We start from the raw sequence: 22,136 nt of genomic DNA on the forward strand, positions 1-22,136 counted from the left end.
TTTGAACCCCGGGGTTTAGAGAGTTGGTCCAGAAGACTTTTTTTCATGTCTCGGCGAGATCTTTAAAAAAAAGTTGGTCCCGTTCGTGTACATCCTTGGACCAAATTCGCCCATTCTCCGTTAAAATATTTTTTTGTTCATTTTTTTATTTACCATAGGAAAATTGTGACCAATTTTCCATAAACCAATTTTTCATTTTTTTTTGTTCATTTTTAAATATGGCTATAATAAGGCGGATGCAAATATTTTTCAAAGTTTTTGTCCCTCGGCTCTGACCGGGGTCGAGGGGGGGCCAAAAAAAAAAATACAAGAATTTAAACAACAAGCCACTATCTCAACATTTAAATGAAAAAAGTGTTTTAAAATGCATTTTATACTAGTTCAGTTGTTTTGCAATCATTAGTTTTCAAAAAAAAAAATGACGAAAACTAAAATTATAACGAAAAAAAAAACTTGTTGCGGTACTGTACATCAAAATTATCAAAAATTGTAAAGATATAAATTGATTTCAGCTGATTGAACTCAAATTTCCATAGAAATTCGAAGTTTTTAAAAAAAAATTTTTTAGCCCCCCTGATTTTTTTGGGCCGATTTTGAAGGGGGGAGACAAAGACGTTTAAACATATTTGTACCAGCCTAATGGGAAAAAAATTGTCCATAAAATGTGATCTTTATATCAAAACTCGTATAAAAAGGAAAAAAAATTAAAGTAGATTATCTATGACTGATATATTTACAAGGTTATCAACAATTATTTGGGATATTTTTGGGTGCTAAACCCAAATTCTTATTTTTTTTATTCGCTAAATGGTCTTTGTATAAAAAATTTCTAGGTTGATTTTTTAATTATTTATACACTTCTCAAGGAATTTAATAATGTGTCTAAAATTTACTAAATATTTTATTATTATTTTACATTGCCTAGACCAGGGGGGCCAGATCTGATTTGTCTGAAGCAGTGGCGTGCCGGAACAAATGTTGATAAATGTTCAAAAAAGTACATTTTGTTCATAAAGTTTTCTATTTTATTAAGTACTTTCAATTAAACAAGTAGGTAAACTAGTGTTGCAAATGAGATTTATAAATTTTTATGTTAAAAAAGAAAAACAAAGATAACTTTCAAAAACGTGTTTATTTCATTAATTTTTATTTTGTTTTGGTTAAAATTGTATTTTAATTGTTTTTGTCGATTTAAATTAAATACCCTGATATCATTAACAAAAAAAATATGAAAAAAATTGCTGTCTGTTTTCTTGACTCATTTTAGAACATTTTTTAATATTTTAATAGTAGTTTATGCAACAAGTTGCAAAAAGAGGATTTTTTCAGCACGAGTCGTACATTTATCCAACGAGGTTCACCGAGTTGGATAAATACGAAGAGTGCTGAAAAAATCAAGTTTTGCAACGAGTTCCATACAACATTTTTTGCAATTCCGAAAAACACCCATTGAGTGAAATTTTAAGTCAAATTTTCACGTATTTTGTCAATAAATCGTTTAAATAAAAAAAAATGTTGAAAAGTGTTACTTTTCGAAACAAGTGCTGAAAAGTTCAACTTTTCAGCACCCATTTCAGTGCTGAAAAGTAGAACTTTTCAGCATTTATTTTGAAAAGTGTTGCTATTCGATTCTGTTATTTTTGGTAAAGAAAAGTAGGCTATTTCGTCGTTCAAGAATAACAGACAAAGTAAGTAGTTTCACGACGGAATTGCAAAAAAATATTTAAAGCGATCTTTATTTTTGATATGATTGATAAGCTTTTTTGAGCTTTTTTCATTGAAAAGTTGTACTCTAAAAATACATTATTTTTGCTAACTCATTTATGAAAAATCAGTTTTAATCAAAATCCTCAAAAATGTAACAATTCAATAAGAAGTAAAAACAGCCAAAACTTTAAGAAATTTAAATTTAGTGTCTTTTTGCAATCTTTTTGCACATTTTTCAAGTTTAATAATTGATTCTGAAAATATCAATATAGAAATGATAAGAATTAAATTCAAACATAAAGAATGTTTAAATGTGAAATAATTTAATGATTTTAACAAAGGAAAAATCCAACCATAACGTTGAATTAGCAACATTTATGTCAGAAGCAAAAATTAAAATAGTAGTTTATGCAACAAGTTGCAAAAAGAGGATTTTTTCAGCACGAGTCGTACATTTATCCAACGAGGTTCACCGAGTTGGATAAATACGACGAGTGCTGAAAAAATCAAGTTTTGCAACGAGTTCCATAAAACATTTTTTGCAATTCCGAAAAACACCCATTGAGTGAAATTTAAAGTCAAATTTTCATGTTTTTGTCAATAAATCGTTTAAATCAAAACAATGTTGAAAAGTGTTACTTTTCGAAACAAGTGCTGAAAAGTTCAACTTTTCAGCTCCCATTTCAGTGCTGAAAAGTAGAACTTTTCAGCATTTATTTTGAAAAGTGTTGCTATTCGATTCTGTTATTTTTGGTACAGAAAAGTAGGCTATTTCGTCGTTCAAGAATGACAGGAAAAGTAAGTAGTTTGCAAAAAATAACTGTTTCGCTATATTTTTTTTTAGTTTTGACACTAAATTTATTTACAAAATTTATGAACAGCCTTTAGGGCCAGTCATAGAACTATTTTAAAAAGCCTGCGCGGACCGGATGAAATGGCTTCACGGGCCGGATCCGACCCGCGGGCCAGACGTTGGGCAGGCCTGGCCTAGACCTTTGGATACTTTCAATCATTTGTTTCAAGTAATTTGCGTTTTAAACATTTTTTATCAGACTGCTGGTTGTGGAGATACAACTCCTTGAAGTTTAAATTTTGTGAAAAATTGGTTTTTCTCAGTGTCATCTAATAAACTCTCATTTTTCTACTTGTATCTCGGAAACAAGTGATTCGATTTTCAATATTAAAATAATAATTTTTGAGAAATTGACTGCTCTTTTGAAAATAAAATTGTAAATTCAAGAGTAACCACTGGAAACATTTTGATTTCTAGATTAAATTCTCGAAAAGGTCCTATCTGCATAGAAACCATTTTTAACATTAACATTTTTTAATCTAAGATGGTGGCCAAATTGCGGTGATAAAATACTTAGAAATACAATAAATAATGAGTAGGAATTAATGCTGTTTATAAAAAATGCTCTTCAAAAACAAACTGTGAAATTTACGGCCCAAACAAAATAGTGCTATCCAAACAGATGAAACAAGTGTTCTTCTTTTTCTCTTCCAGAGTGACTTCTCCTCCATTTCGCAACTCATTTGCGGTGCATCACGGCTGACGTTTCGCACAATCATCGCGAATTTTGGGTTAATTACGGTCATCGACCGTATCGTGGTGGACCAAGGGCCAACCACGCGGCAACAACCACAAAAAAAGGATAAAGAACCAACACCGTTCGTCAAGGGGGCCACTCCCATTTGGCGGAACAGGGGACCCTGCCTGATGGAGAGGCCCTTTTTCAAAAGGATTCGCATCGTCCTGACATGGCTTGCTCTCATCAGAAAAGGCGAATCATTTCTGTCGATCATCACTCATTTTGACATGGAAATTTGGGGCAGTGCATTTCGGGATTCAATTCCATTTAATTTTCTCCGAAATCCATTATCTTCCAACAAATGGAACACTTCACCTGCTTTCATCCGCGCGGTGGCCAGGCCTCATTTTTCTGGGGCCACAAGATGCTCATTTTCGTGCGGCCACTCCTTTCCCCCTGAGTGCTGTGGCTGTGCCGTGTGCAACGTGGACCTCTGCGCGAGCGCGCACAAAAAAAAAGAAATTACATTGAAAATAAATCTTTTCAAATCACACAATACATCATTTTCTGCCTAAAAAACCTAAAAAATGAATGTAGCTGAATCATCACCGCGTACGGGTACATGACTGGCCGCGCGTTCATTAAGCACAAGGGAGCCCCAAGAAGACGGACAAAGACAACCACGTCGACATGGTCCGCCGGTGCATTCTGTCCCGGAGGAGTGCAATGTTCACCGTGGGCCATTGGCCGGGACACGCGCGCATCGTCGTTGCGGCGGACAAGACCAAAAAAAAAATATCAGGACATCACTGAAAATTGCTTTCCCCCGAAAAATGAGAGAGGAAAAAATGACCCCACTAAAGAGTGACGAACTCTATTTTACAGTTAGAGCAGCGATTGCTGGCCGCGAAAGTATGCACCAGCAGCTGCAGGAAATGGAAATAAATGACGGTGACATGGTGTTGTAATTATGAATTTTGGTGGACTTTTTTGTTCTTTTGTTTAAATTGAAGAAAAAAAATCAATTAACCGTGGGTTTGGGAATGCATCAGGAGAATAATTAGCAAGTACTTAGGGTAGCAAAAAATGTGTAATTCGAAAATCATTAACCTCAATATGCTATAAAGAGATAGTGTTATCTACTAGAAAATTACCATATTGTGTGATTTAGATCAGTTCCTTTCACAAAATATAAGGAATTCATCTTTGATCGCATTTTTGTTAAAAAGGATCGGAATCGGTTTTTGGCTTCTTCTTCTTTCAAGGATGACTAGAATCCTGGTAAGGGCATTTGATGCGCCATAATATTTTATGTTGCAAAACATAGTTCTGAAATTATTATTATCAAAAAAGTGTGTGTTTTTTTCTCATAAGCTTTACAGATTCTTATCATTAATATTTGAAAACTTCAAATAAACTTTTGATTCACAATGAACAAATTTATCGTTTAATAGTTTAATAGTTTTTGGATTAGTGCAGGGAAGATAGAGTGCAGTAAAACAAACAATACAGCAATTCCCCACGAAAACAGCATGATTCGAAAAAAAAGTTCTCCGATCGGGCTCAAAATTTTTCTGGGGTTCCTTGGCCAAAATAATTAGACCCGTATTTTTTTGTTTGGCCTTTAAGGTGGTCCGAAAAATGGCAATTTTCGTCGATTTTTGCAAAAACCACATTTTTCAAAAAATCATAACTGCGCACCATTTCAACCGATTTTAGCTGTCCTGAACGCAAACGAAAGGGTATTAGATAGTCTTTTAAGAGCGAGTTTTTCACCGATGTGAAACAGGTCGTATCGAGGTGCTCCGATTTGGATGAAACTTTCAGGCTTTGTTTGTCTATACATGAGATGAACTCATGCCAAATATGAGCCCTCTACGACAAAGGGAAGTGGGGTAAAACGGGCATTGAAGTTTGAGGTCCAAAACACATGAAAAATCTTAAAATTGCTCGCATTTCCGTAAAACTTCATCAATTCCAACTCTTTTAGATGCATTCTAATGGACTTTTGAAGCCCTTCAAAATGTGCTATAGACATCCAGGATTGGTTTGACTTTTGTCATAGCTTTTGCAAATTACTGTTAAAAATGTATTTTTTAAAAACCTTAATAACTTTTGGCAACAGCCTCCAACACCCATTTTTTTTTTTGTTGCCCAATGGGCATTGGGTTAAGTTCACTGCGACCACCTGAGAAGGCTATCTTTTGTGATGTACCCTGGTTACTGTCCATACTACAAATTACTCGTATCCATTGGATCGGAAGACGAGGGGTTATTTTGCAGACATGGTTTATCCCAATTCGGCGCAATACAGTCGATGAACTGTATGACCTTCTTGGGATGGGTGTGGTGCCATACATCGTACGGCGTAAGAAGGTGCGATCCAAAGAACCGCAGCCTTCGAGACACAAGTGCTCCGCAGAAGCAGAGTAAATGTGCCGAGCTTTCCAGCTCAGTTAAACAAAAACGACAGAGGTTGTTAGGCCACCTGCCGATTTTGTGCAGGTGATATCTGGCAGGACAATGTCCTGTTAGAAGCCCTGCGAGTATTCGTAGTTCCCTACAGTTTAAGCCAAGAAGTTTCCTGGCAATTGAAGGACTTGGAGTGATAAAAGTTTTAGCTTGTCTCAATCCTCGCATCTCGCCCCAGATTGAAGCGATTTGCAATTGTCCCCAATTAGTTATTTCTTGCTTCACGGCACTTTTTGAGATTCCAACACCCATACTCCCATAGGTCAAAAGTTAGGGAATTTCATGGACTATAAGCCTACGGTATTAACTTTTTGGCCAATCGCAGTTTTTCTCATAGTTTTACGATTTTTCTAGAACAAACATTTTACAACGTTAGTTTTTGCCCTGTAGGCCTCCTTAGCGGCTTTTTTTGGTCTCAATTTTGACATATTCGGAATCCTCAGAAAATTTTACATTAGATTGAGGTGTTGGAATTTTGAATTTGATTGGAAAAAATGCCATTTAGAATTAATTAAAATATTATTTAGCATTTTGTCGGATTAGGGGTAAAACAAGTTTTCGCCTACTTGATACAGCATTTGACGTATTGATCATAGGGTAAATAAGATCTATTTCTTTTTTCAAAAATGTTTTATTTAATTATTTTTTAAATCAAAATTACAACTCCAATACTTCTAACTTACGTGAAATTGTCCGAGGATTCCGAATATGACAAAATTGAGACCAAAAAGTGCCGTCTTCTTGGCATACAGGGCAAAAACTAACGTTGTAAAATGTTTGTTCTAGAAAAATCTAAAAACTATGAGAAAAACTGCGATTGGCCAAAAAGTTAGTACCGTAGGCTTATAGTCCATGAAATTCCCTAACTTTTGACCAATGGGAGTATGGGTGTTGGAGGCTGTTGCCAAAAGTTATTAAGGTTTTTAAAAAATACATTTTTAACAGTAATTTGCAAAAGCTATGAGAAAAAGTCAAACCAATCCTGGATGTCTATAGCACATTTTGAAGGGCTTGAAAAGACCATTCGAATGCATCTAAGAGAGTTGGAATTGATGAAGTTTTACGGAAATGCGAGCAATTTTAAGATTTTTCATGTGTTTTGGACCTCAAACTTCAATGCCCGTTTTAACCCACTTCCCTTTGTCGTAGAGGGCTCATATTTGACATGAGTTCATCTCATGTATAGACAAACAAACCCTGAAAGTTTCATCCAAATCGGAGCATTTCGATACGACCTCTAGAACAAACCGAGCAGAATCTACAAAGACTGCCTCTTAAATTCTGAACAAATGTCTGTGCGTGTGTCTGGATGTGAGTCCGTGCACCCAAAAATATGCACTCGATTATCTCCGGACTGGCTGAATCGATTTAGACTGTTTTGGTCTCATTCGATCCGTCTTGGGATCCCACAAGACCCTAGTTAATATTATGAAGTTTAGAAAAGTACTTCAAAAGTTATGCTAAAAAACGGTTTTAGCTAAACTTCGGAAGATTGTAAAAGGGTGGTTTTTATAAGAAAACCCGTCATGCTATATATTGTTAGAAAGGTATTTGAAAGACCTTTCCAACGCGTCCAAAAGATTGAAGATCTGACAACCCCATCAAAAGTTTTGAACACTTAAGTGTTATTTATACACTTTTCTGAGGCCGGATCTCAAATATTTTGATGTCCGGATCTATTATGCGACCCATCGTTGGATAGGTAATCAAAAGACCTTTCCAACGAGCCCAAAAGATTAAAGATCTGACAACCCTATCAAAAGTTATAAGAATTTTTAATGCACTTTTTTGAGGCCTGATCTCAGATATTTTGATAAAAATAAGTGTTATTTATACGCTGTGTAGTGTATTCACTTTATGAATGTGAGGAAGGCACCAACCACCTAAAGGTGGATTAAGTTACGTTTTTATTATTTAAAACATCGTTTTTTATTCAACTTAATTCATATCTCGACTTTTTTTTGATTAGGTCCTATAAACATATGAAAGACAATAGTTTATTGGTCCTTTTCAAAAAAAACTCTGGATATTATTGTTTATCAACAACAAATTATCATCATCGATTTAAATTTTTAGTCAGGTAAAATCGTGATACTGTTAAATCAGAATAATTAAAAAAAGCAGTTATTAAGAATGTATTTATGTCTACATTATTTTCTACCGAATTGAGCTAAGCAAAAACTCAAAGTAAAATTTCTAAAACATATTTTATCAGGAATCACAAAAACAGTTTGGAATTGCCGAATAAAAAAAAAAATTTAAATTACATTTGGGAACCAATTTTTTTAATTTTTTTTTTAATTTCGCATTAAAAATAAATAATCCAATTAAAAATGAGTAACATATGTTTTAATTATGGATGTTACAGCATTCAATATCTTAGCTTTATTATTCTTTATTGAATTTTTCTTCAACATCAGTATTTTGAACTTTTTTTTAACACGGAAGGTTAAATCATGTTTATTTTAATGCTTTATCCTTAAAATTTTATCAAATTTGGTAAGCCGTTCACATCTTTAAAAAAAAAAGTTTTGACGCAGGTCGCTAAACACAAAAAAATGGCAGTGTAGAATTGTCTGAAGCTACTCAGTCAATTTAGTTTGTAAAATTTACATATTAGTATAACGTCATGATTCGAAATCCGGAAACTTAGTAGCATATCATTTTTGTTGTAGCTGGCAAAAAATCATGTAACAAGTTGGAAATGTAGAAATATCATCAGGCTTTAGTATAAATAGTCAGTTTGAGGATAATGCATGCAAAATATGTCTTTTCTAACAATTTTTCATAAGAATTTTAAAATTAAAATGACTTGTTGTGCTTCGAATCCCGAGTTGCATTATTAATTTGATTTGGTTAACCGCGGTGGATTTTCTTGAAATAATTCGAACTGTCAAAAATCCACCAAAACATCTACCACATTGATCACACAAAAAACTGTGGTAGAAAAGTATCCACCGGTAGATCCTTTGGTGGATTTTTGACAGTTCGAATTATTTCAAGAAAATCCACCGCGGTTAACCAAATCAAATTAACAAAAGCCCTTCGATTTTGCTTATGAATCGCACAAATTTGGACTGAAATGTTAGTGAATGGCATTCTTTAGGTCTCAAATAAGTTGTTAACATCAAAATAATCGATATTTTGTATAAATAATTGCTAGAATTTAAGGAAATCAGAACCAAAAATTTCTGCTTTGCCTTCCCGGTGCTTCGGACGCCTATGAAATATTTCAGCAGAAATGTTTAAAATTTTTGGTGAACTTATAATTTAATTTATATAATTGTTTGGCATTAACTACAGCGTTCAAACAAACTTTAAATGAAAGTTTATGTTGGAATTCATCAAATAACACAGTTTTGACATTCATAATGCGAACTTATATCCAAATAATTGATAAAACAAGATGAGGTGTCCGGGTTTCGAAGCGTCCGGGAATTCGAATCATGACGTTACTGGATCTTCACGGATAAAATATTTGAAAAAATAAGGGTTCAGAGTATGGGATACAAAAAAATAATAAGTTTCCAAGTAAATTTCACAAATTTCACGGATTTCACGTGTTCTGCGAAATCGTGAAAACTCTCTGAACCTAAATCACTATCAAATTTAACATTGCTGATTAGATTATTATAGCACTCATTTGAGTGCTGAATATTTGAAAGCAATACTTTTCGACACTGCTTTGTTTTTTTTTTAGAGTTGACCAAACACATGAACGCCAAACTAGAGCTGGAAAATAAACGTTTCATCGAAAAATCATATTCATGATAAATATGTTTTATGCAACTCGTTGAAAAACTCGATTTTTCCGAACACTTGTCGTATTTATCCAACGAGGCTATGTAACTTGTTGCATAAATCATTAATTATATTGATTCTGCAAAGGCTTGAGCCTAAAATGCCTACTGTCTAAATGTCTAATATCAAAATAAAAACATTTTTGCAATTCCGTCGTGAAACTACTTACTTTTCTTGTCATTCTTGAACGACGAAATAGCCTACTTTTCTGTACCAAAAATAACAGAATCGAATAGCAACACTTTTCAAAATAAATGCTGAAAAGTTCTACTTTTCAGCACTGAAATGGGTGCTGAAAAGTTGAACTTTTCAGCACTTGTTTCGAAAGGAACACTTTTCAACATTTTTTTGATTTAAACGATTTATTGACAAAATACATGCAAATTTGATTTAAAATTTCACTTAATGGGTGTTTTTCGGAATTGCAAAAAATGTTGTATGGAACTCGTTGCAAAAATTGATTTTTTCAGCACTCTTCGTATTTATCCAACTCGGTGAACCTCGTTGGATAAATGTACGACTCGTGCTGAAAAAATCCTCTTTTTGCAACTTGTTGCATAAACTACTATTTCAGTGCAAAATAAGTTCCACCTACCTCGACCGTATCCCTGGGTGTGTTTGGCGAAGCTATTTACAACGGCATCGACTGCCTCCTTTAGGACCTGCTTGGCGCGGGCATCGGGTGCCGAGGGCGCTGCCGGGGCCTGCGATTTCCCATTCGGGACCAGAAGCTTCTGCGGCACACTGACGTTTGTCATATGAATAACACTGTGCGCACCGTGGCTGTTGCTGACCGGTCCGGACGTTACGTTCTGGTTCCTGCTGTTGAGACTGTTGTTGTTGTTGTTGTTGTGGAGTGTTGCTGCTGCTGCTGCTGCTGATTTGGTACTGAGGAGATTGTTGGCATTTGCGGTTTTGCCGCCGACGATGCCGTTGATGATGTTACTCGTTTGTTTGGCTGCGGTTGCTGTTTTTGTGGCTGATAATGTTACGGACGTCACTAGATCACTCTGAACCTGGTTCATTCTCGTTGCGGTGGTCCCGTTGTTGTCGTCGTCGAGGACGTGGAAACGACCAACAACTGGCACGCTCTACTATGCATGAGACGTTCCTTGATCCTAGATGTCCACAACCATACGGGCTAGATGCTCTGTTCATTCTTGATTGTGAGGGGTGGGGGCGGTGGCCACTATCACAAACTATCCATTATTTTATTTTTTTATTACTAACACTACTCAGGTACACTACTTAACGCTAATACAGATGCTGGGGAAGAGCGTGACATTATCACAGATTTATCGAGGCCGCGATCGTTCGTCCATTCTGGAAAAAAAGAAAACAGTTCAAAATTAGCTTGGAATAAACAACTTCAGGTGTATTATTTTAAGAAACTTGTCAGACTGAAAAAAAATATAATTTAAGATTTAGAATTTACTTGTACACTCCTGAAAACGTAATATTTCGCCGTTGACCTTAACCAGATTGGATAAAAAAATTACTTGAATAAAAATTTACAATTGTTGTCTCAAACTTCAATGTGGTATGGTGATTCAACCGCCACGATTGCATACTATTACTGAGAGTTATGTAAAACAATCGACAAAAACACTATAATTTGGCTCTTGTTTAAATTGCACTCCATTACTCTGATCAGCTTCGATCAGAGAGCAACCCCGCACACATCATCCGGGGGCCTGGACGAGGAAGAATTTATTTGATTGCTTTTCTGTTACCCGTTGTCACATTTTTCATGCAACGATTAGAGTGTCGCCAAATTTTTGATTTAACATCAGCAGCACGCTATAAAACAACCGTCCAGCTGAAAACCGGTCGAGGTACACCGTGGACAAGAACCCCTCTTTTTGTACTGGAAGGACACACAACCAAATCTGATGGACATGTAGACGAGACGAAATGCGCGCAGGAGGTGGAAAACTCTTTGAAAAAGAACATTGTCCAAAACAAAGTCGTGGCCGAGGCATAGTTTGGCCGGCTTCTCGGAAGCTTGAAATTTCGCGCGACCGCGAATAGGGTCGTCAGCGTGGGGTTTGGGATAAAAGTTGGATTAAGATTATTAACATTTAAACTCACAAGCAAATCATGATTGTGATTTAGCAATCAAAGTCGATATTAATTCAGCCTTTGAACTTTTAACTGATGCAATTCTTGATGCTAGGAATGTTGCCATTCCTAAACTGCCGCTCGAAGCTAGTCCGTCCCATATGTAATTTTGTCAATTTTGAGGTAATGATGCAGTTTGGTTCAAAGTCATGTAAACTATCAGAAAAACCAATAAAATGTAGTACTTTGTACTAGAAAGCCGGAGAAAATCCACTTTTTCGTGAAATTCTAACACGTAGCCTTATAGGCGGGACAACTTTGACACACGTTTTTCTCGGCTTGCTGTTTTTACATAAGGGACGGACACGATTAGAGCGGCAGTAATGATCCAGTAAAATTTGATTCTCCTATTATTGATGACGGTCTTCAGCTTTTGGTCAATCTGAAAAATGTCCTCAGGAGACATTATCAACGTTTTCGTGGTCCTGCACTGAAGCGAATTCAAAATGATTTGCAAAAGGTAATTGACCACTATGGTGACAATAAAAAAACGACATCAGGGATACCCTCTTATTCGATTCCTTAGGCAAAAAAAACAAGTATCTGTGCCAATTTTGAGCCAAATCGGTTAAGGTTTATGCACAGAGTAACCCAGAGTAACCAGTCCGAAGAAAAGTCATTTCATTTTTTGACTCCATAAGGTTTGCTGGTAGCAGGCGCGCGATGTACCACAAAGTCGAACCAAAAATCAAGAGGCAGTGGTAACTCTGCTTTACTCTGTGGTTTATGGGTCGCTTTTTATCGTTGAAGTTTAAATGGGGAAAATCGAAAAAAATGTATGCATAAAAACATCGTTTCAGTATTTTTCTGCCAGGTGGCGCGGGTCTCGCCCAAAATTGTTCAAGTGTGAGATTCTTGTATGAAATTTAATTTCCTACAATTTCGTCGAAGGTCGTAATAAGATTCGAGTTGATCCAGGAAACTAAATTTCCTACAAGAATCTTACACTTGGACAATTTTGGGCGAGACCTGCACCACCTGCTGCCAAAATCCTGAAGCGATGTTTTTCCCCATACATTTTAGCGATTTTCCCCATATAAACTTCAACGATAAAAAGCGACCCCTTAACCTTAACCGATTTGGCTCAAAATTGGCACAGTTACTTATTATTGCCTAAAGAATCGAGCCAGGGGGTATCTCTTCAGATTTTCCAAAATTTTAAATTTTTCTTGTCACCCTACTCAACCGTCTTCATTAAAGTCATCCTCTTTTCAACTGAAGATCAAATTTCAAAAGAATTTCAAAATATTGTTGAGTAAGAATTTTTATCAGATGAAGTTTTAAATAGGGATCTGAATGAAATAAAATCCATCATCAAAAAATTTTAAAAAATAAAGCCCCTGTTTAGGTAGATTGGTCAAAAAGTGTTGATTTTCAGTTGATTTCTGTTCTATTTTCAATAAAACTCAAAGGCTGTTTGAAAAAATATTTGCCCCCGGATTTTTGTAGATATATTCAAAATAGGGAGAGAAGGGCGTGATTTGGGCTTTTAAAACTAAAAATAAAATGGTTTAGAGGTCAGATTTTTGATAAAGAGCTGCTCATGTTGGACAACGGCCTATTTAAATGATTGGTCATGTTTGAAATAATGGAAAACAAAAAAAAAATATTACAACAATCAATAAAAGTTTGTTTTTAAAAATAAATCAAAAACTTACAAAATATTTAAGATGGCGAACAATTTATTTCAAACATGAGCAGTTTGAAAAAAATAGTTTGAAAGAATGGAAAAACTCACGAAAACATTACGACAATCAAGATCAGGCGATTTGAGAAAATAAAAAATAAAACTTACCAAATATTTCAGAAGCCGAACTTTTTTTAACTGCTCACGTTTGAATGATTAAAAAAACCCAAAAATATTAGGATAATCAAGAATAGGGGATTTAAAAAATTAAAAACTTAATTTTTTTTAGAAGTCGGATTTTTTTAAAGATTCCGTTCGTTTGAAAGAATAGAAAAACTCACAAAATATAACAATCATCTTTAACAGTTTGTTTTTGAAGAATAGAAAATCTCTCAAGATATTTATAAAAGTCAGACTTTTTGTTTTTAAAAAAACTCCTTAGGCTGGTACAAATATTATTTAAAGTTTTTGTCTCCCCCCCCCCCCTTCAAAATTGGCCAGAAAATTCAGGGGGCAAAAAAATGTTTTCAAAAAACTTCAAAATTTCAATTTAAATTGAACTGCAATCAGCTGAAATCAATTGAAAATGCATTCCCCTGCGTTTAGAATCATTTTGAGTTTTTGAAAAAAAATCGCTGTTTATTAACGCAAAATGTTTTTTTTTCGCTGAAATTTTTGTTTTCGTCAAATCTTACATTTTTTGAAAACTAATAATTGCAAAACAACTGAACTAGTGTAAAATGCATTTCAAACACTTTTTCCCATGCAAATGTTGAAACTATGGCTTGTTCTTTCAATATTTATTTTTTTTTGTCCCCCTCCCCCTCGACCCCGGCCAGAGCCCAGGGACAAAAACTTTGAACAATATTTGCATCGGCCTTATCATTAAAATAATGGATAAACTCACAAAAAAACGGATTGGCTTGCAAGAAAATAAAATTGCATGAATATTTTAGAAGTCTAACTATTTCTGCATATGTCATATGCATATGCAAAACAGAGGTTTACTTTGTTAGAAAATTTACAAACATATTTTTACTAATTTTTGTTTCATTTTATCCACATTCGACCTTTTGTCTAGTTTTGACCTTTTTTCCTTTCTACCTTACGTCTTTCAAACATTTGGAATTCGACTTTTTGTCACACATCCATTTCGCGAGCATGGGAGCAATAAAAAATCTCAATAATCCACACTATGGGGTTTAAAAAAAAGGTTGCTTTTTGGGAGATTTGGGAAACATGTTAAAGGAAGATTTAAAATTAGCCCAAAATAAAATTTTAAAATTGTGTTTATTGGACATTCGATTTTGAAAAAAAAAAACTAGAGACATATCCCCAAACAATCACTTTGAAGCATTTTAGGTTAATATTTGAGCTCAACGAACTAAATTTAGGCAATGATTTTTTTTTGCGATTGTTCAAAAATTCGATTAAAATTCGACTTTAAATCTCGACTTTTTTTTGATTAGGTCCTATAAACATAAGAAAGACAATAGCTTATAGGACCTTTTCAAAAAAAACTCTGGAAATAATCTAGTCTAGACCGTCTTAAAATAATTTCGTCAACCAACCCTATTGTCACCACACGACCGGCATCCCTGGCCATACTTTTAGCCTCCCTCCACGGTTCCGATCTCTCCAAGAAATAAACAATCCCGGCTCCCAGCCAAAGATGCTCGTGTGTGAGTTTGCATGCATGAGTGTGTGTGTCTGTTCACCATGACTTAAAACAGAATGATGAAAAATATGCACTTCGTAACAACGTACTTTGTCGCAAATCAAAAATTTTCGTCTCAAAGGTTCTTGAACCCTTTCCCGCGGCCAGCCGAGGTTCCCGCGGATTCTCGTTGGCCCAGGACAAAGACGACGACGACGGTTGAGTTGACGTCGCAGGGCCCGGTCATGGGAACATCGCCGTTTGTGGACTCTTCTGGGGGTGGGGGGCACGAGGGAGTGCGGTTGTTCCAACAATTTGGCCAGTGTAGAACACACGGTGAAGAGGCAAAAAGAGTCCGGGGATAAAAGTACTTTAAAATTGATATTATATATTCCCATACATACGCTTTGTTTGTCGCTACAAGAAGCTCTCCCGTATAAATTATGGTCGTCCGGGAATCGGGCCGGGAAAAAGTGGAGCAAGTATTATGCTCGGATGCGGTTGGACGCACTGGACGCGAGTTTGGAATTTTTCCGGCCTCGTCGTGCTCGTCATCGTCGTTTTTGGAAGATTTTTTGTAAATGCCGAAATGGAATTTGTTTCCGAGGAAATCGTTGTAGAATTGCACAGCAACTTGTTTCAAAATAAACATCGATTGTGTGTTCAAATCACTTGAATCATTTTTTGTAAACAAAAAAAAAATATTTATTAAATTAGCATTATTATGCAAAATTTTCGATACAATATTTTTATTCAAACATTTGATTATCCTTACAATTACGGAAATTATCGAAAACATATCAAATCTCTCCCACTGACGGTGGTGGTAAGAGGTTGTCTCAAGTACTTTGAAAATATTTTTGCCATGGTTGAAACTTCGGAGGATTCTGAACACTTTCCATTTTTTGTGGAATTGCTGAAATGTAATGTATATACAAGAAAATAAAGTTTTTTTTTCGATTATTCGTAACATCGACAGTTTTATATACAATGGATTCTAAGTGGACATAATCAATTAATCAAGCTCAGCGACTTAATCATCAATCAATAAGTAAGAATCCCAAGCATTCCAGCACCGATTAGGACTTCAACCATGCTTCAAGTCTCGGACAAACTACACTAGACAAAGCTTGCTAAATCCCTCCGATCTGCCCACTAATCACCGTCAGCAGCTACCTATTTGCTAGAGCTTGAGCGAGCGGTCCAGAGATTGATTTCTTTTTAATTTTCCTACAGGTTCTACCCGTCTTATGTCACTCTCGTCTGGCTACCAGCAGCAGCGGTCAGTCTGGCCAGACAGCAGCAGTGGTGTGTGCTCTGAACCATAGCGAATAGCAGTCAGTCGGGCGTCAAGTGGTATTTAGCTCAGAGTCATGAAAATACCCCCGGACGGAGAACAGTTCAACGGTCTCGGTGTGAAAATATGTCTGCGGGTTGGTAATTTCAACGTCCAGTGTTCCGATTTCTGCGGCCTTCTCCAAACACACACACACACACACGCACAAACTCGTGTCCGATCTCCGGAGACCTCCGGATTGGGACGGGGGTTGTGGTCATCTTCATCGAAGGAGGGTTTCGCGCAAGAGGAAGGTGTGCGGTTTACCCATAGTCAAGGTCCAGTCAGCAACTCATCGCATTTGTCCGCGCTCCCGATGACCGTAACTTCCACTCTGCTTACTTGCGTAGCCGTCGTCTACGTGATCAGATGCCTCATTTTTGTTTAAGATTTCCAGAAAACAGTTTCCTTAAAAATGATAGACGACTTCACCTTGTGATATTTCGACGCTCGTCTTGTCGTACGTCGCTTTTTGACGTTACGAGAAAAACGCGTTTTAATGTTTGACCTTGAATAAAAAAAACAATAGAGCACGCAATGTAAACAAAAACAAACACATTATGTTTCGTTGACCGTTCTGTGTATTGCCCAAAAGTTTGGTTGAATTTGGTTGCCGGAGTCCCGAGCTATAATTGAAAATGTTTACAGTAGTCGAACTCGTACTTATGTCAAACGCGTTCTGACCTGAAATCCCTTTGGCCAATTGTCGCAATTACATCAATTTTCAGGCTGTGTCAAGATAACACGACAAGATTAAAACTTCTTTCATATGAAAAGTGACAAAAATGCACGGAGTTTTTTTTTTGGTTTTTATTGAATATCTCAATATAAAATCGAATTTTGGGGATCTGTGAAGTTCAAAAAACTCAATTTAGCCAAAAATGCACTTGCGACAAGTTAGCACGACAGCGACGATCTGTGAACATTCCAAAGCAATTTTTTCCTAAAATTTCACTAATTACATTTGCTTTTTATGACATTTTTTTCTGTACTAAATGCGGTAAGTTAATAATGATTCATTTTGCATTTGAAATGCTGTAATAAAACAATACAACAGATTTGAAACATAAACATTTTCTCAAAATTCATTTTCCCTAAAAGAGCACTTAGCTAGAAAAATCTAAACGTAGAAATATGTACTCTCCCTGCAAAGGCTTATTAATTGATCTCAGTTGAAAGGTTCTCCAAATCTCTGAATTGGCGTCATCCATAAAGTATGTCACGCAAGAATCGGCCAAAATTAACCCCCCCCCCCTCCCCCCTATGTCACACTTTGTCACACAAGGTTTTTATCTCTTTAAACTCTCATAATTTTGGTATTTTTACCAATTTTAATATGGAAAAAAAAATTATAAGTTGTCTAATTATTCATTTTTTAGAATAAACATTGCGACATAAAAAAAACAGTTTGGTATCTTTTTAAAATTAGACCTAGTAAAACATTCAAGTATTAAAATATCTTGAAAACTGTTTTTCACAGCTTTGTATCTAATAAGTTCAAACCATTTATAGCAGTTTTCTTATGAACATCCTGCTTTCAAGCCATTTATTTTTATCGAGCAAGTATTTGCAAAATATTGAAGTTCCAGCTGAATAAAAAAAAGTGACTATATAATAATTCATAATGTGATACTTCTAAATAATAGTAAGCAAACAATTTTAGAAACAAGGATTTATTTAATTGGGTACATTTCGAATTAATATTATGCAATATTAAAAAAAGCCTAGCGTGACGTCACAGTCTCGCAAACCCCCCCTCCTCCCTTCGTCACATCTTGTCACACCTACGGTAACCCCCCCTCCTCCCCTAAGAGCGTACGTACTTTATGGATGACGCCATTGCAAATTTAACGCAAATTTTATTTAGTTGATTTTTTGAGAGAAATTCGTTACTCATTCAGGCAAAATAAATCCTTTTCCAACACAAAAGTGCTCCAATTTGAACTAAATTTGACATTTGAGTTCTACGCCAAAATAAGCAGACCACTTTTTTGTGTCTAGAGAAGCCAAAAACCGGCGTTTGCGACGAAAATCATATCTCCAAAGGGACTGAACAAAAGCAAACGAAATGTGATTGGTTGATTTTTTTATGAAAATCACTTGATTTTTTTAGTTTAGAGCAATTCCAGCTACAAATCAGCAATTTTTCTGGTACGATTTCAATGAAACTTTGTAGACATGTTAACCCAGGCTTACATATGCCAATTTTGTGTATATGGAGCCACTTACACTCGAAAATAACATTTGAGAAGAGCATAAGTTATTTAAATATTTTTGTATTTCGTTATTTAGAAATAACTGGATATCGAAGCCGTTGCATCGTATCAAAAGTGATCAAAGACAAACTTCTAGGAAAATTGGACAGGCTTTCTGAAAAAAATACACTGAAAGAAAAATACACTCCACTTCTAAGAGATTTTTTGATTTTTAAGTTTAAAAATCGAATTTTAAGATGATGCAACGTTTTTCTTTTCGTTCTAAATTTTTCAGGAAATAGCCTAAGATATTACAAAAAGACTCATGAAATATGCAGGATGGTATGTCTCTCCTTAAAAAAAAACAAAAATCATTTACCAAATCTTGTTTTATGTTTTTCATTCAAATTTGTAGAAAACCGACAGTGGAAATCGATTCTCCAGACAATATTATATAAAAGTATCCATATTGACCATTGTCTTAAGTTCAATCCTTGTTAAGATACAGCGGTTTATTTTTTTTTTGGAAAAAACAGGGGTTTTGGCAATTTTGGACATTTCTATATGACAGACTTGATTTTTCAGTCTCATGAATATTTTTCATCTTAAAATTTAATTTTTAAACTTATAAATCAAAAAATCTCATAGAAGTGGAATGTATTTTTCCATATAGCCTAGGATAATATGTCTACAAAGTTTCATTGAAATCGGAGAGGGTCGGGTACAAAAGCACTACAAAAATTCCTAATTTGAGCTGGAATTGTTTTTTAGTTGAATACACATGTAAATCACATGAAAACTTTATTTGTTGATCTGATGGTACAGATATCTCGATGATACTTTTCCTTAAACATTAAAAAAATCGGTTCTAATTTTTTTGACTTTTTCGATGTCAACCTTTTTGGCATAAAAACAAGTTATAAAGCATTATATGCAACAGTGCGAGATCAAAAATGCACAACGGAGCAATACAAAAATGAAGACAAGCCTCCCTCATCTCCCCTATGCATTTCGGTTTCAACAACAACCCAAAATTCCCTTCGGCAAGAGAGCACGGCGATGACGCCATCAACTGCTGCATGGTGCGTGTGGGCACGCCAATGTTCCACTCAGGGGCTTCCTCCACGTCCTCCACGGTGGCCTTGTCCAGCGTCGTCGTCACGGACGACTCGACGACGGACTCACAGGAATCGACATCCCATCAACCTAATGAAGTCTTAATGAGACAATCTCGATCATATTTTTTAATGAGCAAAAAGAAGCAATGAGTGTGTAGTGCGAGCGCTGGTCTATAGTTTTCTCAGCCATGCAAGCAAGTGTCGGTAAGCTCTGGCCAGGTTGTACGTACTCGGTACTTGAAACGATGCACGCCACCCGGGCATTTTGCTCCACTTTGGACCCCTGGCCGCGATCAACACGCCCGATCCTAACCGGGTTCGCCAAACCGGATGGACACGGGGGCATGGCAAGTTGGTGGCGTCTCACCCAGCGTGTGTGTGTGCGTGTGTCTTACAAGATATTAGCCAGCACTCGCCAGGAGTGCCACGTTCAGGGCCTATCGAAGGTGAATAAATCTAGATTACCAGCAGATCACCAACGCAATCCGACCTGCTGCTGCTGCTGCTACCTTGAGAAGAAAGTCACGACCGCGACCAAAAAGTCAGTCCTGGGATTATTACGCATCGCGGCAGAAGCGATTGCATTTCTACCGCTCTCCAAATCAACCAACCACTCATCGGGGCCACTGCGAAGAAGCGTTCTCTCTTAATTGAAATAATTGTAATATCATCATCATTTTTTTTCGCTTTCGCAAACACAAACTACGGGCAGCCCGGTTTTGGCTGGCCAAGGCGTTGCAAACCCCGAACCGGGTTTGCCTGGTTTTGCTTAATCCTTGGAGCAATTTTAAGTGGCCGCACAAACCGACTCCGTGGCACGCAGGTCGGGCGGCAAGCGAACGGATGCTGTGGTGATTTGCGAACACTTACGCCGCTGCCAATTGCCGCGATGGCCAGGGGTTTGGCAATCGAGTAGGATAATTTATGTATGTGTAACTTTCACAGAGCAAAATCATCGCCTATGATGGGAAAGTTTCTCTAAAAAAATTAAAATCGTTTCAATTTCCGTGAACTTGAGCACATAATATGCTAGCAACCTGTGTCGTAGTTCATTTTGTGATGATTTATTCTTTCGCTTGAAAAACTTACCGAAATAATATTTCTTATCACAATATAGGTGGAAAATTAAAAAAAAATCGAAATCTATCATATCCAGCGATGGAAGAATCATCATCAAAAGAAAATCTTTCAACGTTCATCAAGAGAAAAAATCCAAAGGGAGCATGGCTCTCTTCTCTCGCGCACGAAAGATCGGTAAAAGGAATCGAAAAAAATCATCATCTTGATTATTCGGCGGGACATCTTTTTCACAACTACACTCGCAAGTGTAACGTCACACGTCGATAAATGACCTGTCACTTTTTGTAGATGGACAATGTGTGTAAACAAAGCGAAATAAATAATTTTAAGTGGTGCTGACAAGGAAATTCACAAAAAATCATCAACAGATTGATTTTCTTGGAGAAGTTCGGGAGCGATTTTCTTTTGCGTGATTTGCCTCCTCTCTCTTTCGCGGGTGAAGAAAGCTCGCAAGCGAAAATGATTTTTTTGCGATTATTCCATCCCTGATCATATCACATATATTTCATTTTATGAAATACTTCAGGAGACCAAAAAACACAACTTTTGACAACTTCTCAAAAATGGCCCAGCTTTGAGCTTTGAGCAAAACTTTTTTTCGGAAAATCGTGATAACTCGTGATGTTTAAAAGCAAACCCCTTATGTCTGTATATCAAAATTTTTGAAATTTTCTGCTCTACAACTTTGTTGAACATTGTTACACTCTAAAAAATAACTCTGCAAAGTTGAAAATGAACAAGAAATTTTAAAATGAAAATTTTTGTTCTAAATGAAAAAATGACCCTTCCAGATCAATGTAGATTCGAAAAGTACATTAAATTTCCCTTAAAATGACATGTTCCAAAAAATTTTACAGTCGAGTAACGGAAAATGGCAGAGTTTTTTAAAATTGTTTATTGCTTTTTTCGATGAAAAATACGTTTTTTCGGAATTCTGAGTACGCCATCAAATTGGGCGTAAAATTTTACATAAAAGTCCCTTTGACACCAAATTTCTATCTCATCACCGTTTCAGGCTGCAAATTATTGAAAAACACCTCTTTTTTCGCATGTTCAAAAATTGAAGGGGTCGTACCGCCCCTCCGTCACGGGATATCAAAAAACGGACCTCGGATTCGTGATCAGGGACAAAAGTTACCCCTTAGGACAAAGTTTCACGCAAATCGAAGAGGGGTCGGGGCAACTTTTCCCGATTTCGTGTGAGTTGGTAGAGAATTACCGTAAACCGGGGTGACTTTGATAGGATTTCGATTTGTTTTTAGAATATTTTCCAACAGGTAAGGTTTTTCTCAAGATTATTATTTTTAAAACATGTACTGGGGTAGACCTAACAAAGTCCATGCACTATTTTGGAAAAAAATTATTTATCAATAGTGTTTAGACCAATAGTTACGTTAAAAAATCTTAGTTTTAATTCCGGGGTGAATTGTTTTTCTTGTTAAAATCATATTTAAGATGTTCAAACTTTATTTGTATGCTAAATGTACCAT

General features: G+C 36.0%; 1 protein-coding gene across 1 annotated transcript in view; it reads right to left on the minus strand.

Moving 5' to 3' along the window:
* The window catches only part of LOC120419808 (protein limb expression 1 homolog), a 128,353-nt gene that overhangs the window by 69,596 nt on the left and 36,621 nt on the right, over positions 1 to 22,136 (minus strand). Inside the window, exon 2 of the mRNA XM_039582645.2 lies at positions 10,108 to 10,835. Coding sequence (XP_039438579.1) covers positions 10,108 to 10,537 — 430 coding nt within the window. The 5' untranslated portion in view covers positions 10,538 to 10,835. The remainder of the gene's footprint in view (positions 1 to 10,107; positions 10,836 to 22,136) is intronic.

The sequence above is a fragment of the Culex pipiens genome, chromosome 2 (assembly GCF_016801865.2).
Source record: "Culex pipiens pallens isolate TS chromosome 2, TS_CPP_V2, whole genome shotgun sequence".
Lineage (NCBI taxonomy): Eukaryota > Metazoa > Arthropoda > Insecta > Diptera > Culicidae > Culex > Culex pipiens.